Consider the following 16872-nt stretch of genomic DNA (forward strand, 5'->3'; position numbering starts at 1 on the left):
CCACGTTTATGGATTCATTTTGATTGAGTAAAAACTTCTACATTATTAAAAATTTCTCATTGGTTGTGTGTGATTTGTTGGAATTCGAACGCTTTTTTCAGGACCTAAAGGCACCATCATCGTCGTACAAGCAGGTAACTACGTAAACACACCAGCTATAGGGGTCACCTGGAAGAGCAAACAGCTCTCCGTCCCCTGATTTCTTTAGCAGAGGTTTAAGCAGATTTGTAACAACAGTTTGCGGAAGAACACAGGTCATGACCTATCACGTTTGAGGGCATTTGTTCGCAGCACTGATGGACGGAAGACATGACCCTTCTTGTAGCAGAGCAGGCCGTGCGAGTTTAAGAAAACAACTCAGGTTTGCAGCAGTGGCAACGGAAGAGGAGCTTCGTGACCGCCTGCAAGGTTAGTTGGTGTGTTTGTGGGTGATTATGTTTAATCCTTGTTTCTTTAAAAAGGACGAATTCGCACAGCATGGAATCAGTAGCGTTGTTTGCTAGCTAACAAACTGCAAGTGCACACTGCCTTTGCACGTGCTTCCGCTTTTCTCGACCAGCCTTTTTGAAGGAGTTAAAGTTCGATTAGACGTTCACACAGGGCAGTGCTGCGACTCTTGTTGTGGACGTAAGGTCGTGTTAGGTCTTAGTGTACATGGCGCAAATAGGTCTATTTAGTTTAACTACCCCCTCCCTGCTCCCCCGTCACATAACAGAAAAGCGACGTTATGTACAGGGGCGTTCCCACGTTTTTCTTTCTAAGAGGTTGCACCAGAACAAGGGTGGGCACCATTTGTTTTTCTTAGTGTCAGACTCCTTGGATACTGTAATATATGTGATTAATTTGTGTCTTGTCTGGGTTGTGTTTGTTTATTTGTTTCGATTTTGTATGTGTCTGCTGAAAATTTAAGTTTAATGTGACCTGCCCAGATGATATAAATTAGTCATTTTGCCAAACATTTTGCATGTTTAAATTTTAGATTTGTTTGCTGATGTGCAACAAGTAAAGTCGATATTAAATAAACATTAAAAAAATAACTGTCACCTCAGAGTAATTACACTGCTGCTGTAGAGAACTCTCTCTTATGTAAGCTTCAAAAGGAGTTGAGTTTATCTATGATGAGAATTTAGGTCCCATCAAAGTTTTCAATGGAAAAAGTTGCTTCATCTTTTGTTACTGAGTGAAAGAGATTACTCTTGGTCTTATCTGACAAAATGACATTATGTTACTGCAGGTTTGAGTCTTGTTGTTGTTATTTTTTTCCTTGGATGGCATCCAAATAGGTGTGATTTACAGTGTTTTTTGTTTTCCCTTTTACACGTTATCAGCTATCACCGAAAATTCTGTGGAAAAACCTCTGCTCTGAAGCAACTACACCCCACCCCCAGAGCTAGATTGTGCAATTTACACAAATTGTGTAAGACTGTGTAAATTAGAACTCATATGTAAATTGTTTTACATTTTTTTTATTTTTTTTAAATTTGTCAGAAGGTTTATTAAGCCTTCCAGTTTAAAAAGAAAAAAGAAAAAAAAAGAACTCTCTGGCAATTATTTCAATGGTTCAGGCTTTGCAGGGATTAAATGACATAGTTTTGATTTACTGACATTTATGTCCTGGTGCAGAGGGTGCGCTCACTTCTTTTGTGTAACTTGCTCACTTATAATACAAAAAAGAAACTGTAGCATGCGACAATAAGATGATAGAAGAAAACTCCCAGAGCATTAAAAGTCAGCATTTTATTTTTTAAAGGAAATCACCTGTGAACTGTGAACAACCTTTTGTGGCGGAGGGGGTACTGTGTTCACCCTGCCAGTCGGGGGGCGTGAACACCCAACTTTATGAACATAATAACTCAAGAAAAAAGGATTTTAATATTATAGCTGCACGTAGTAAACATCTTGGTGGGGTTCGAATTCTGGTGACCTCAATTTCTAGGTCAAGGTCAGAGGTCAAATTTTCTGAAAATCTCGTGAACACAAAACTCAAGAAAAATGTACATAGATGCATCTGCCAGGAGGCTGAGGGGTCGCACTGGCATCTGCCAGTATTTTTATTTTGGAACTCTTCTGATTGGTTGCCTGTTGGAGGTGAAAGGTTAAAACAGCACGTCAGTGGGATAGCTGCTTACACAGCCAGAGGCACGTGGCTAAAAGTAGAATAGGTCTCCTTTTAAAGGAAAAAGTACCTGATATTCATTTGTTTGAGCTCTTCTCAGTTGATTTTCAGTGGAAGTGTATGAAACGGTCACACTAAAAGTAACGTCCCAAAATGCAGTTGCAGCTTTTGTTACTGTTTTTTTTCACCATGAAATTGTGAGGAAATGGTTATGTTTCCTATCAGTAATCTGGGGTCTAAATTCTGAATGAACAAATACATGTGTTCTTATCTGACTGCAGGACTTGTAATGGTGAGTGGTTCTGGTTCTTGCAGGCAGGATGGTGATCAGTGCTGATCTGCAGCTTTAGTGGTGCGTCGCTGCCCAGGCCGGCACCATGCAGCAGAAAGGTGCAATCCAGATTATCGAATGGGAGGACCTGGACAAGAGGAAGTTTTACTCCCTGGGTGTCTTCATGACCTTGACCACCAGGGCCACCGTCTACCCAGCCAGCGTCATCCGCACACGCCTGCAAGTACAGAAGGGGAAGAGCCTCTACTCAGGAACCTTCGATGCCTTCTGCAAGATTCTCCGAACGGAGGGTGTGCGTGGCCTTTATCGTGGCTTCATGGTCAATACGCTAACCCTGATCGCGGGACAGGGTTACATCACCACCTACGAGTTGGTGCGCAAGTATGTGAACCAGTACTCGCCCAGCAACACAGTGAAGTCTGTGGTGGCAGGAGGGATGGCGTCCCTGGTGGCTCAGACCATCACTGTGCCCATAGACATAGTGTCACAGCATCTGATGATGCAAGGACAAGGGGAGCACCTGACACGCTTCAAGGCCAAACCCAAAGTGGGTCTTGCAACCACGAAGCACAAACTGAGTTTCGGACAGAGCCGTGACATTACGGTGCAGATATTTTCTGCCGATGGCTTCAGAGGATTTTACCGGGGCTACGTGGCATCGCTGCTCACGTACATCCCGAACAGTGCACTCTGGTGGCCTTTTTATCATTTTTATGCAGGTAGGTCACTTTTTAAGCATCATGTAAAATACTCAGTAGGGCTGCACGATTAATCGTTAGAAAATCGCGATCTCGATTCATACTTATGTGCGATCTCATTTCCAAATGACAACGATTTAAAAAAAAAAAAAAAAAAAGACGATGACGATTGTACCGCATTTTGATCCGGGACGTACTCTGCATGAAAACAAGCGCTCACTCTTCCTGCTCAACAAATGACAAGGGCGGAGCCTTATACCACGTGATACAGAAGCTGTGCCGTGTGATGCTAAAATTAGCAGGGAAAAAACAACGGAGAGCACGTCAGGGATGACGAGAAAGTGACAGGAGAAAATCCGTCCTGGTCAACCAACCAAACATCAATAACGGGAACCTTGTACAGCGCTTCCCTATACGCGTCGAACTCCCGCAGGCACAAAGAAATTACGGAGGCTATCACTTATCACCTGACCAAAGATATGGCTCCCATCAACACTGTGCAAAACGAGGGATTTAGGAAAATGATCAACACCCTAGACAAACGCTACACAGTGCCGTCCCGCAACTATTTTTCTATTGTTGCGCTACCTGCTCTATACACGCAGCGTCGAGCAACGGTGGAGACGGAATTTCAAGCAGTACAACATTTTGCGGCAACAACAAAATGTGAGACATTTGTTGTTTTTATGTTTATTTATTGTTTTTATGTTCAGTCTCAACTGTTACGAAGTTGATGTGCAGTTAATAAGTGCAATAAATATTTATACTGGAAAAGAAAATCGTGAGAGAATCGTGATCTCAATTCTAAGCCAAAAAATCGTGATTCTCATTTTATGCAAAATCGTGCAGCCCTAATACTCAGTATGCAAAATAAAAACGAAACCATACAAGAGAGTCAGAAGGATGTCTTCAGTGGGCCGGAAGCTGGTAATGAAGATCGCAGCTTCAACAGTTGGATCAGGAAAACCTGTGGATATGAATCACTTTGGCCTTACGCTGTTTACTTTGTATCTTTTGTGTTCTCAGAGCAGTTATCCCTATTAGCACCAAGTGAGTGCCCCCACCTGATTCTGCAGGCTGTTGCGGGACCGATGGCAGCAGTAACTGCCTCTACTATCACCAACCCCATGGATGTTGTTCGAGCAAGAGTCCAGGTAAACTCAGATAACCCACAGCTGTGCGTGACACTAAAGCTAAAAGCTGTTTCACAGGTCCTCTGCATCCATGAGCTTTTCAAGACATTACCTCCCAGAGCTGTATGCGAGAACACAAATATGCATTTAAGTGTGATCCAAATAAAATGGATTTCATGCTGCCAGCTCATTAGTGCATGGTAATGCCTGAGGCTATGTGGAAATGGTGCACAGTGAGTGTAAGATAAGATAAGATAACCTTTATTAGTCCCACACGTGGGAAATTTGTTTTGTCACAGCAGGAAGTGGACAGTGCAAAAGTTATGAGGCAAAAATTAGAATACAATAAGAATAAATACAGTACACAGCTGTACAGAATAGAATAAAATAAAATACTATATACAGTAGAATAAAATAAATATACAATAAGATAAAAATAGAATACAAATACAAATACTATATACAACTGAGTAAAAATACAACGATGACAGAAAGGATTATTGCACTTAGTGTTATTGCACATGTATGGATGTGTGTGCTTGATCAGTTAAAGTCTTTATTATGGAGTCTGACAGCAGTGGGGAGGAAAGACCTGCGAAATCTCTCCGTCCCACACCGTGGGTGCCGCAGTCTCCCACTGAAGGAGCTGCTCAGTGCTGTCACAGTCTGCTGCATGGGGTGGGAGATGTTGTCCATCAGGGATGACAGCTTAGCCGCCGTTCTCCTGTCACTCACCACCTCCACTGGGTCCAGAGGGCATCCTAGAACAGAGCTGGCCCTTCGGATCACCCTGTTCAGTCTCTTCCTGTCCCCAGCAGAGATGCTGCCGCCCCAGCAGACCACACCATAAAAGATAGCAGAAGCCACCACAGAGTCATAGAATTTCTTCAGGAGTGGGCCCTCCACTCCAAACGACCTGAGTCTCCGCAGCAGGTACAGCCTGCTCTGCCCTTTCCTGTAGAGGGCGTCTGAGTTATGAGTCCAGTCCAGTCTATTGTTCAGATGAACACCAAGGTACCTGTAGCTGTCCACAGCCTCAATGTCCATACCCTGGATGTTCAGTGGTTGCAGTGGAGAATGCTTGTGCCTGCGGAAGTCTACCACCAGTTCCTTGGTTTTACTGGCGTTGATCTGGAGGTAGTTCAGCTGGCACCAGTCCACAAAGTCTTGGGTCAGACCTCTGTACTCCTTGTCGTCCCCATCAGTGATGAGGCCGACTATTGCAGAGTCATCAGAGAACTTCTGCAGGAAGCACTGGGTGGAATTGTGGGAGAAGTCTGCAGTGTAGATGGTGAAGAGGAACGGAGCCAGAACCGTTCCCTGTGGGGCCCCCGTACTGCAGACGACCCTGTCCGACACACAGTGTGTGACCAAACTGAGTTTTTCTAGTAGTGAGAGAAGAAGTAGTATGATAAATATGTAACCAGAATCCTTTATTTTTCTCTACTAAATGCTACAAAGACTAGTAAACATTATGGGGTGACTGGTTGAGTGTTCAATGTGGACCAGACTAACATAAAGATTTTGTGTGACACATTTTTGTCACCTCACTAGGAGGTATCCAGGAGGCATCCTTAGGCTTACTAGTTAATGCCCAAACCACCTCGACTGGCTTCTTTTAATATGAAGGAGCAGAAGCTCTACTCTGAGACAAAATCTGTGAAATTTCTTTGCATCTTGTTTCAAAGTTTTCTCCAGAAAGTTGTTAAAGCATGTTCCTCTGTATAGTCTGGGAGTCTGTGAGCTCCTGTACTGATAAATCAGTAATGCTGACACAGTCCATACTGCAGCAGCAAGCATAAATTAGGCATTAATAATGTTTTGTTGTTGTTTTGGTGAGTTTAAACCTCACGATAAGTTTTATTTGCACTTAGCAAAGGTGATGTGTCCTGTCTGTTTAAGGTGGAGGGACGAACGTCTGTTATTGGGACATTCAAGCAGCTGCTGGTGGAGGAGGGGGCGTACGGGCTGACCAAGGGGCTGTCTGCCCGCGTCATTTCCTCCACGCCCACGTCAGTGCTCATTGTGGTCGGATACGAGACTCTGAAGAGACTGAGCCTGCGAGCTGACCTGATTGAGTCCAGACACTGGTGATAACAGACGGGAGGGACGCAGGTCTGCCTCACAGCAGCCAACAGCTCAGAGATTTCAACAGGCGCCACATGGAGCAGCGTCATTTTAAAAGCGCACGTGTCGATGTTTGTCTGTAGGTATGCCAGGGAACTACAGCTTTTCTTATCTTGTCTTTTTTTCTGTTTGCTGCTGTGGAATCTAAAGTTAAGAGTGAAACCAATATTTCTGCCAAAACTAAACTCTTTTTCAAAAAGGAAATCATGGTTACTTTTAGAAAATCCACTGAAACGTAAAAATGCTACATTCGATTGCTCCTATATGGCCTGTTTTTGTTTTTTATGATTATATATGCAGAAAAATCAGGGTTTTTACTTGTTCCTTAGCTGGAGTATGTTGGCTGAATTCATATTTTAAAACTGAGCTGCTCAACAAAACAAATATATTTCTGCAGGGGGATTTCAGTATGCCAAAGTCTGGAGACAAATGGCCTAGTTTCTCTACTAAGAAGCGTAAGAGAGCTTGTAACCAGAGCGCATTCCAGTGACAACAACAGTGTAAAGGATCTCTCCGGAGTTTAAGCCTAAATAACATGCAAATGTCATTAGATTATACACAAGAGTGGAAATTCAAGCTAGAATTCCCAAACTATAATGTGCTCAGTGTTCTGTTACAGTTATATTTATGTCTAGAGGTCCTTGTGAAACCTGGCCTATTATAATTATGTGCAGCTTACTTTTAACTCCTTTCAGTAAGCTGACATTTGGTCTGTGGAGTCAGTCATGCAGGTTTCATTGTGAATTTTATGCGTGTTTATGTTGATTGGGCCAATCAGGAAGGTGAAAAGAGTTTCTGCTTCTTTTGGTTTCTTGTAGGTTGACTCTAGGAAGCAAAAGTGAGTGTGAGGAGAGCTTTAGACCAACATTAGACCAACATGTCTAAGCATTTCACTGCATATCGTACTGTGTATGACTGTGTACGTGACAAATAAAATTTGAATTTTGAAATTTGAATTTGACATTAGAGATGGAAATCTGGTAGTTTCTTTGTGGTAATCCTGTATGCGATTTATACGGAACAAATCTGCTGCTGTTCAGTTACAGAAGGTGGTATTTTGCTGTTGGGTAAATGAGAGCAGTCAGTAAAGGCATTGGCACCACACCAGCAAACAAAAACTAAACTATGTAAATGCCTTCAGAGTTCACGGGTCATTTAATGAGTGTGAGGTAAGCTGTGATGCTCCGGTTAAAGCTGCAATGTTTTGAATTGACTTAACTACTGCCCAAAAAACTCCACATCTCAGCGACACCTGATACTGTGTACCCTTATCTTATTTTTTCTTTAAATAAACTCTTTCAGCATTTGCAAACATTGTTTTTCAGTGTAAATATGGTGTTCCTGTGAATAAGTGGACTCAACATGTCCTTCAGTATCACAAAAGCACAAAGTGGATTTTTACCTGTATGGAAGATATTTACCTTCTACCTGCCAAATATGAATAGTAAAAAAAAACAAAACAAAAAACTGAGTACCTGTGGACATTCGGTGAAAAGTAATAAAGGACTTGGATTCACCGGAGTGGCTGGTGAGGCTCAGTGTTGTTTTGTGGTTGTAGTACACAATTCCTCCCACTAGAGGGTGCTTTATAACCTCCTGTCGGCTTGCAATCCAAACGTGTTTTTTTGCCTTTTGCCAGAATGTTCTGTGACGTCAGACCTGCAGGATAAAGGATCAAGATGAATGATGAATAGTGGTCCATGAAGCATAGAGTTCATCCACCAATTTCAGTGAGCAACCAGCAGCAGAACTGGGGAGCTGACAAAAGTCTGTCACTTTGGTAGTTTAACAAAAGCAACGATTTTGACATGAAGCTGCCAAACTCACTGAGCAATGAGTAAATTTCCACACATGAATAATGGAATTGAATGAATGAAAAAAGTTTTATTTCATCATAAAGAGTAGAATTTTATCTATATATACTATTTTAAGTAAAGGATATCTAAAAGGTGGCTGTAGCTCTGGGTGAGAAAACAGAAGCTGTTTGGGAGCTAATACTCATTACTTACTGAATACAACAATTTTGTACATTTTTAGTCAAAAAGAACAATAAAAGCAGGTTATTCTTTAGGTATACCTATATCGTGATTTACAAGTCCTTACTGAACTGACCGTGCAGTGTTGCAGTTGGTTTCAAATGCCCTGAGATGATGAAAGAAGAAAATGCTCAGCTCAAGGCTTCACAACTGGATTTGACTAACAAATAAGGTGACCTCGTCTTTTATGTATAATCTATCGATGGATTGTTTAAGGTCATCAGTTGCGCTGTTAACGCCTATTTTCTGTTTCAAAATTCTGGTTTCATATATGAATAAAAATATCACATCAAATCGGACACTGCCATGAAACTGATTCATGACAGAGAGCGCTCCGTTCTGAAAGAAATGCGATGAACGCCAAAATACAAAAACAACCCTTTTATTTGACCGCACTCGGCCGGTGCAAAACAGTCCATCACATTTACAGCTTTAATCTCTCCCTCCCTTCATTATCAATTTCTATAAGTGATTTGAGTTGACAGCTGTGGAGGTCCTCTCTCAGCCTGGATGTGTCTCGTCACATGGGACAGTCGTAGATGTGGATGGCACGGTCGTCCCCAGCTGAGATGATCTTTGAGCCGGTGCTGTTGTACTTTACACTCCACACCTGTGGAGAGGAGGATTGATCAAAACGGGCAGCTCTGAGCTCCTTCACTGCATATGTATGACAACGCACACCACAACAGCCCTGTATACTGTACTATAATTTAACACTACTTCAGTATTTCTAACTGTTTTTTAGCTGAAGTGCATGTGTGTGTACGCAAGCTTTAAAAATATCTAAAATATGCTGTCTGACCCTAACTGAGCAGTGCAGAAGGCAGAAATGAATCCGAAGAGAGCAAACAGATTAAAAAGACCGATGTCTAAACAGAGAACAAAGTAAAGCTGAGCAGTTAATTGGCTGCAAACTGTCCCTGTAGATTTTCTGGTTTTGCCGTCACAAAAACAATAATGGCAGCTGCCTCTGATGTCGTCCCTGAGGACACGTGCTATTTTATTAAAGGCTTTGTTGGAAAACAGATCAAACTGCCCACAGGCATCAACCAGAGATCTAATGACAGCCAGGCTTATTTGTTTTCCACTCAGCTCAACCATCAGACAGAGGTCACGTGACGGGCCGCTGGATGACACCAGGCATATTGATTTAACTGACAGTAACAGGATTTTATTACTTTGAATTTGATTGTTAACACGTTAAAAACGCAGAGTCACCTGGTCTTGATGGTCGAAGAATGTGTTGATGCATGCTCTGGAGCCGGCGTCCCACACCTTCACACTCTTGTCAGACGAGCTGAAAAGGGGGGCAGAAATTAGAAGATCTTACAGATTTTATCTTGGCCAGCTCAGTTTGACTCAGCATTGTGGAAACTGAAAAACAGCTTTCACTGACTAAAGTTTCACACGAGGAGAGCAAAGCATGAGAAAGCAGAATGAGGAAACAGACTTTGAAATCCCTGACATACAACTGATGAGGGTGGATCTGCCATTATATTCAAACACATGCACAACAGCATCGTGTTTCAAGTCTCTTTCCTGAATAGTATCGTCACTTTATTTATCCTGTGTGAACATGAAGCAGAAAATATTGACCTGGAGGCAGAACTTCTAAATCACACGATGTCTCCAAGTAATAACAGATGTGATTTTTCCATGTGTTTTATTACAAAGTGCAGCTTTTAACTATCAGGATATAAACTAGCACTGTGCTACCATCTGAGGAGCTTCATGTTACCTTGAGACAAAATGAGTGTCATCAGGAGAGAAGGCGACACTGAGAACCCAGGACCCGTGGCCGCTTAGTGTGCCGGCCAAGTTGGCGTGTTGCCTGTGAAGTGATTCCAGCAAAGTTAATTAAGCAAACAGAATGCATTGTAATCTTTATTATACCATAACTTTGCTGTTTAATAGTAGCGCTAGCTTTAACTCCATGTCCTTCAGGATCAATGAACTCATATATCATCTACAGAGTTAAAGCTGCTGTCTGGAAGAAGCTCCCAAACCCACACGTCATATATTTTGATGTAGCCGTCGTCTGAAGCTGTCACCAGGAGCTGGGAGTCCGGGGAGAACGTGAGGGATCTGATGGGCATGGCATGACCTGCGGAGACGGTAAACACTCTGTAAGAGTTCTCACACATGTTGGTGATCTTTGTGACATACATTTAAAAACTTTGAAGCCCTTTTTATTCTTAAGACTATGCTGTCTGCATTTCCTTCACTGTTTAGCCACAATTTAAAAAAATATTTAATCATGTTTAGCTTTTAAATTTTAAACTGTGTTTACTTATTTATCATCCAGAGAGAACAGAAAATTCCTTGTGCCAGCGTTTCTATATGAGATATCCTGCTTTCCTGTGTTTTCTATCATTGTTTTAAGTGCTGACAATCAACAAAGCCAAACTGAATATTAATTTCGTTCACTGGTTGGCTTCCTGGCATTGACCTCGCTTATAATGCTGCTTTTAGTCCACAAATTTTAAATATGGCTGAGGTCGGGGCTTTGGGAAGACCAATCCAGAGGCTTAATGTTAGCCTGCCTTATCCACCCCAAAACCAGTACTGATGTGTGTTTGGGATCATTGTGCTGTTGGAACACTCAGTTGTGTCCAACTTTTGACCGTACAGATGTTAAATTGAGATGTAAATTAATAATTTGGAGGTATTCCTCCTCCTCATTTATTATTCCATCCACTTTGTGCAATGTACCAGTGCCACTGTCAGCAAAACAGCCCCAGAGCATGATGCCACCACTGCCATGCTTTGAAAGAAAGCAACTAGGACATATATAGCCTCACTGTCCCTGCTATAAATTAGGCCCATACCTGTGAGGTCTAAGTACCCCTAACCCTAATGCAGTAGGAATATGTCATTTCTGGCTTCTGAAACTTGTTTTGCAATTTCTTAGCAATAAAAGGGCCAAACAGGAAAGTAAATCAATAAATAAACACTTATTTTTCACCAGATAACCTGACTAGTGTTAGTCATCATAATCGATGATGACTCACAGAGTTCATCCAAAATGAGTAATGAAATGAAAATAATTGGTTGTTACTTTTAAAATGAATTCTGATGACTGAACCAACCTTCCAACGTGTGGAGTAGCTTTCCAGTGGCGATGTCAAAGATGTTAATGATTCCATCGATAGCTCCGCTGGCCAGATACTTGCCATCTGGGCTCTGAGAAGCAAGGACCAGTAAACTGATTACTTTATATGTAACAACTGTAGCGAAATGAGACTGGATCACATTTAACCTTTGGCCCTGGAAAGAATGAGTTAAGAGGTAAAACAAAGGGATACACTGTGGTGAATGAGCAAATCAAGATGAGTTACTGGAAGACTAAAGCGGTGACATCTCGTCCCTCAGAGACTGAGCTTGACAAAACACCACCGAGCTGACCAAAACCAGAATTTACAGCTCCTTACATAAGCTATGCTCAGGATGAATTTTCCTCGCGTGTCCAAAGAATATTCCTTCTTTCCGCTGTCTACACCAAAGATGTTGACCTTGCCAAGATGGCTTCCTGTGGCAATGTACTTGGAGTCTGGTGAGAAGGCCACAGTCCATGCATCCACTACAGAGGAGAGCAAAGAAAGATTAAAACCAAAAAAAATGCTTAAATCTGGACATCACCACAATCTTTGTTTGCCATTTCCACAAATGAACTATAACCCTGATTTTTTCACACATCATCAAAGTGAAAATACAAAAGCAGCAGATCAAACATTAGCCTGGCAAAGTGCATCTTAATGTGTGCTACACTGTTAACCCAGGAACTAAGATTATACAGAGTATTCCCAAACTGCAAATGTGGTCAAACTATTTCCTGCTCCAGAGCTACGTGTGAGAAAAGCTGCCCAAAGCTTTATCAAACCTTTGATAAAGGGAGAACTTTATCAAAGTCATGGAGGAAGAACCAATTAAGTGTTGGCGCCTGGATTACTTTTATTAAAATGATATGGGGAAAAGCTCTTTAAGAGTACTCTTGCAGTTTCTAAACCTTCACACTATCTGTACAGGACCTGAATGGATGCGTGCATCGAGGGAGCTGGAGGCAGCGATGGCCCCGTTGTGTCACAGGTTCAGGTGTTTTCACAAGTCTACTTTTAACCAAACGAGCGCTTTGTTCACTAATGTAAAGATCATTAAAGAATCCGATCAATATAACATCAATTCATAAAAATAGCAAGGAAACAAAGAGTTAGAACAGTGAAATTAATTGTCTTAAGGAGGGAATAAAGAAAAAGTCTGCAATAGAACCGCCTGCTGAGTGAAAGAGAGTGTCACTAATGTAAAGTGACATGAAGAACAGCTGGGCTGAAGATACACAACCGAGCGGACATTTCTGGGTGTAAGTGTTCCTGGAAGGTGAGTGTACAAAAAAAATTAAACAAACATGTATAGACTGCACAGCAGAGCAGGCAAGCTACCATCCTCTGCACGTTTGTTGAATACAAACTGGGCAACGGTTTGCTCTGTAGTGACCTCACTTAAGTGCCAAGTGGTAAAAAAGGCAGCAGCAAACAAAGTGTGTGAGGTCAGGTCTTACCTGGCCCAGCGTCCATCGACTTTATCTGTTTCCCGGACTCGAGGTCCCAGAGACGGATGTGTGCGTCGAGGGAGCTGGAGGCAGCGATGGCCCCATTGTGACTGATGTCTACTGACACCACCCCCAGCTGGTGGCCCTCCAGCGTCCACTGCAGCTCCAGCTTCTCATCTGACCTGCACGGACAGCACGACACTGAGATTATTTGCAGAAGTGGGAAGTAATGGAGTGAAAATACTCCATTACTGTACTTAAGTACAGTTTTCAGGTATCTGTACTTTACTTGAGTAGAGTACTTTTTTCTGACTACTTTTTACTTTTACTCCCCACATTTTTAAACAAATATCTGTACTTTCTACTCCTTACACTTTCAAAACAGGCTCATTAGCTTTACTTTAACAAATCTGAAGTTAGTAATTATTTCACGTCACTGCGGGCCTTCATAAATCAAATTTGAGACTAATTAGTGACACATGACAGGCAGTTCTGTTTGTGTCTTAATCACCAGGAGATGTTGCATAAAAAGAGATGACATGTGCCAAAGTCAGGGGTTAAGTGGGTGGTGGGGTTTTTTTGGCACAACACCAAAACTTCAGGTGTCCATAAGTGTGTGGTTGGGGTAATTCGGCATCTAGCTAGCCCTACAGAAGAGGAGCATAAAGGGACTGACTTTCTTTTAAGTGTCAGGTAATTTCAAATGCAGCGTTTCTATCAGCTCAACAAAAATCAGCAAACACACAAACTGTTTGTGTGCAGTTTCTCTCACAGTGTGTTGCAGCTCAAGGTCCAGCTGCTGTACTTCACAGGGACTGAATGAGAGCTAACTTCACTCAGAGATGGAGAAAATAAGAAAGACAAGACAGGAGAGGAAGAAGAGAGGTCAGATTTAAATGTAAGGGCTGCTCATTTAAAGCTTAAGATCTTGTGCTTTTAAATCACTTTTTGAGTCTGCACATGTGACATCATGTTTTTTCATATTGTGAAATGTGCTGCAAAACAAACTGAAGTAGACTAACTGTGCTATTTAAAGGTTGCATGAAAATCTTCTGCAGGTTAATGCAGGATAAACAGGTCTGTGTGCTGTACAGTGACGATTTAAAGTGTGTGTCTGGTGCACAGTGGCTTTGGTTTCATGGTGACCTTATGTATATCTCTGCTACAAAGGGCAGTAGAGATTAATCTGAAGTTAAACTGACGATGCTGAGACTCCTTCACTGAATTCTACCTTCATACCAACTTTAAACAGTCTAATGTAAAGACAGTAAACGGTGTTGTGTCAGTGTAGAGGATGGAAATCAGCCAGGAAAACTCTTGAAACATCTGCTGACATCTTGTTGAACTCAGCTGTGTACAGCCACAAACAGCAGTAAACCACAGAGGACTAATAGCACAGATCAGCTGATCACAGCCTGTACACTAAGAAAATCTACTGGAGTTTTCAACAGAAATTATTTTGAGTTGTGATTCTTTCTTTAGGGTTCCTCCACCTGCTAAAACCCCACTTTAACCCCTGACTGTGCTAATTTGCCTGTTTAGAGGCAAAGTCACCCTCTACAAAGCAGCAACAGAAAACAGAGCTATTTTGTTTTTAAACTTCCTTCTTTTTCTTCTATTTCAAACTGAGCACAATTAGAATTAAAAATCATGCTAAAGTTTGTATTCCCATCTTCTAATATTTTATTATTACATTAATAGAGTACAAGGCTCACTTAGCTTTGCATAAAAATATGTGGTAGAAACATCCGCCAAAGAGCAACTTTTTACTTTGTTACTTTGAAAGAAGAAAAGAAGAAATTGAATCAGTACTTCAACCTTTCCTGGAGTCTTGTGTAACACAAATATCTTAAGTACAGAATGTCTCTACTTTTTCCACCTCTGATTATTAGATCATGTCAAGTCAAATAAACTCCAGAGAAGCTCTTAAAGTGATGAGCAGAAAAAGTGAATTTAAGCAAACTGGAAACTGGCTTTTAAATGTCTTCTGATTTTTGTTTTTTTTAAAGGTTAGTACAGTGTTTTACGTGTGATCAGCAATAGTATCATCCAAATAAAATGCATACCATTTCCAGACTTTCACCATGTCATCGAGTGAGCCTGTGACGATGGTTTCTGAGCCGTCTGCTTCACTTTTACCCCACGCTGCTGTCCAGATGGCATCATCGTGTGCTGAGAGGATACAAATGCAGAAAAAATTAAATAAATGTGAACAAAGGGGTGCTTTATCACGGTGACAACACGTTACATGTGCGTGTGTCAGGGAGAGTGACTGCAATCACTCTTAGAGAGATTGTTGAAGAATTGCAAATAGCTGGGACCTGGTTTATCAATTCAGACAGACTCCCAGCATGTTGCCATCAGTCTGAATGAGTCTTTGTCAATATGCACAACTCGAGGGAGTGGTATTCTGTTCCTATATAACAGGAAGGTTGCCAAATGTGAATTTCTATCTATACAGAAAGCAACAGATGTGTAATTTTCCTTATTTATCACAGTTAATCATTGTAATATAAGAAACTGATTGCATGCAATTACCAACATGATCCCATTGAACCATTCCGCAGATATTCAATTCAATATTATTTACATAGTGCTCAATCACAACAGCAGCTTAGCATTGTAAGATGGAGACAATAATAAGATCCCAGACTGCTGCAGACTGACTGTCTTCTGGCAAAATTTATGTAAGATTTTAGTGACATTGTTGGTAGGCTTGACAATCTCATTTTCATGACACGACTATATCCTATTGGATAAAACAGACAATTTTCAGTTTAAAAAACGTGATAAAGACTGCAACACTGTCAAGAAAGAAAAAAAAAACACTCGTTCTTATATTATAACTCATAACGTAGTGGGACCCAGCATGTTTACTCACCGTGTTCTTGCTTGAACAAAATGCTGTACTGAAATCAAAACACAAATTTAGAGTTACTCTAATTGCGGAGAAAAACAACAAGAAAACATCAAAGTATGAGGCTGGTTGTATTTACTGCTTACTTGAGTGCTCATTGTTTTGGTCCTGGATATCCAGTTACACTCACTTCAACCTAAGATTAAATAAGAGTCAGTGGCAGCAACCCAAAATAACTTCTGAAATAATGGACTCTGGCAATGAATTTAACCTCCAACGCACACACTGGACGCCGGGATAGTCGAAAATTAAAGTCCTACTACTTTAACCCAACTCTGAAGACCCAGAAAAACGAACTTAGTGAGGAAAAACTGATGCTAACGCCTGTTAGCTCTGTCTACCAGCGGTTACTGTATCACTGCGGCTTAACGATGCGATGAAATGCAGCTTCCTGTCAGCTACAGCTGAGTAAACTGAGCTAAATGTGCTAATTGTGTGAACCTGCTAACTGCGGCAATATAAGCGATAATACGTACCTCAGAAATCCCTTATACAATGTTTTATTAAATTTTAGAGGCTAGGAGAGCTACATGTGAGACGCCATAATAACATTTGATGTAACTTCCGCTTTCAGCCGACTTCTTCTTCTGCATCATTTCCCCCCCTAACTTTTTTCTACCTTAAGAGCTCGCTATCGCCGCTAGCGGAGAAGAAGTTCATACAATTAAAAAACTGTGGGTATTATTTTCATATTGAATACGAATTTCAACGCAAAGCAGATTTATATTTTAAAATTTGCACAATAATAGGTCATTTGTGGTCATAGGATAACATTTTTTCAGTCAGACAGAAAAATTGATACTCTAAATCTGATTTGTGACTTTGTATCCAGTTTTTCATTTCCTGGTAAAAACTGAAATTAAAGTTAATTTAAATAGTGTTTGCAGTAAAACAAACAAAAACAAAAAAACCCTTAAGAGTGGTGAGACCTGCTTACAATAATGTGGCTTTGCATGTAAGTTGTAGAAGATGTCAGATTTGCATTGGGATCGCAAGGACGATATTAG

The 16872-nt window shown here is 41.2% G+C and overlaps 2 protein-coding genes across 2 annotated transcripts; one reads left to right on the forward strand and one right to left on the reverse strand.

Moving 5' to 3' along the window:
- The first annotated feature begins 124 nt into the window (after nt 1-124).
- Nucleotides 125-7887, forward strand: slc25a44a (solute carrier family 25 member 44a). The gene is made up of 4 exons (XM_026175217.2): nt 125-408; nt 2432-3127; nt 4133-4260; nt 6142-7887. The coding sequence occupies exons 2-4, from the start codon at nt 2494-2496 to the stop codon at nt 6331-6333; spliced, it is 954 nt and encodes a 317-aa protein (XP_026031002.1). The 5' UTR covers nt 125-408; nt 2432-2493; the 3' UTR covers nt 6334-7887.
- Nucleotides 7888-8768: 881 nt separating this feature from the next.
- On the reverse strand, nt 8769-16480 carry skic8 (SKI8 subunit of superkiller complex). The gene is made up of 11 exons (XM_026175218.2): nt 16342-16480; nt 15952-16001; nt 15830-15857; nt 15015-15120; nt 12958-13130; nt 11834-11982; nt 11492-11585; nt 10413-10506; nt 10141-10233; nt 9621-9699; nt 8769-9012 (listed from the first exon to the last, which is right to left on the reverse strand). Exons 2-11 carry the CDS (start codon nt 15961-15963, stop codon nt 8923-8925), a joined length of 918 nt encoding a protein of 305 aa, XP_026031003.1. The 5' UTR covers nt 15964-16001; nt 16342-16480; the 3' UTR covers nt 8769-8922.
- Between the last annotated feature and the right edge of the window lie 392 nt (nt 16481-16872).

This window comes from Astatotilapia calliptera, chromosome 7 (genome assembly GCF_964374335.1).
Source record: "Astatotilapia calliptera chromosome 7, fAstCal68.1, whole genome shotgun sequence".
Classification (NCBI taxonomy): Eukaryota; Metazoa; Chordata; class Actinopteri; order Cichliformes; family Cichlidae; genus Astatotilapia; species Astatotilapia calliptera.

Coding starts and splice junctions, on each gene's coding strand:
- skic8 (XM_026175218.2), bottom strand. Junction 15,121..15,829: donor TTTGTTCAAGCAAGAACACG/GTGAGTAAACAT, acceptor GTATCCTCTCAG/CACACGATGATGCCATCTGG. Junction 11,983..12,957: donor GTCGATGGACGCTGGGCCAG/GTAAGACCTGAC, acceptor TCTCCTCTGTAG/TGGATGCATGGACTGTGGCC.
- slc25a44a (XM_026175217.2), top strand. CDS start 2,494: ATGCAGCAGAAAGGTGCAATCCAGATTATCGAATGGGAGGACCTGGAC. Junction 3,128..4,132: donor TTTTTATCATTTTTATGCAG/GTAGGTCACTTT, acceptor TTGTGTTCTCAG/AGCAGTTATCCCTATTAGCA. Junction 4,261..6,141: donor TTGTTCGAGCAAGAGTCCAG/GTAAACTCAGAT, acceptor TGTCTGTTTAAG/GTGGAGGGACGAACGTCTGT.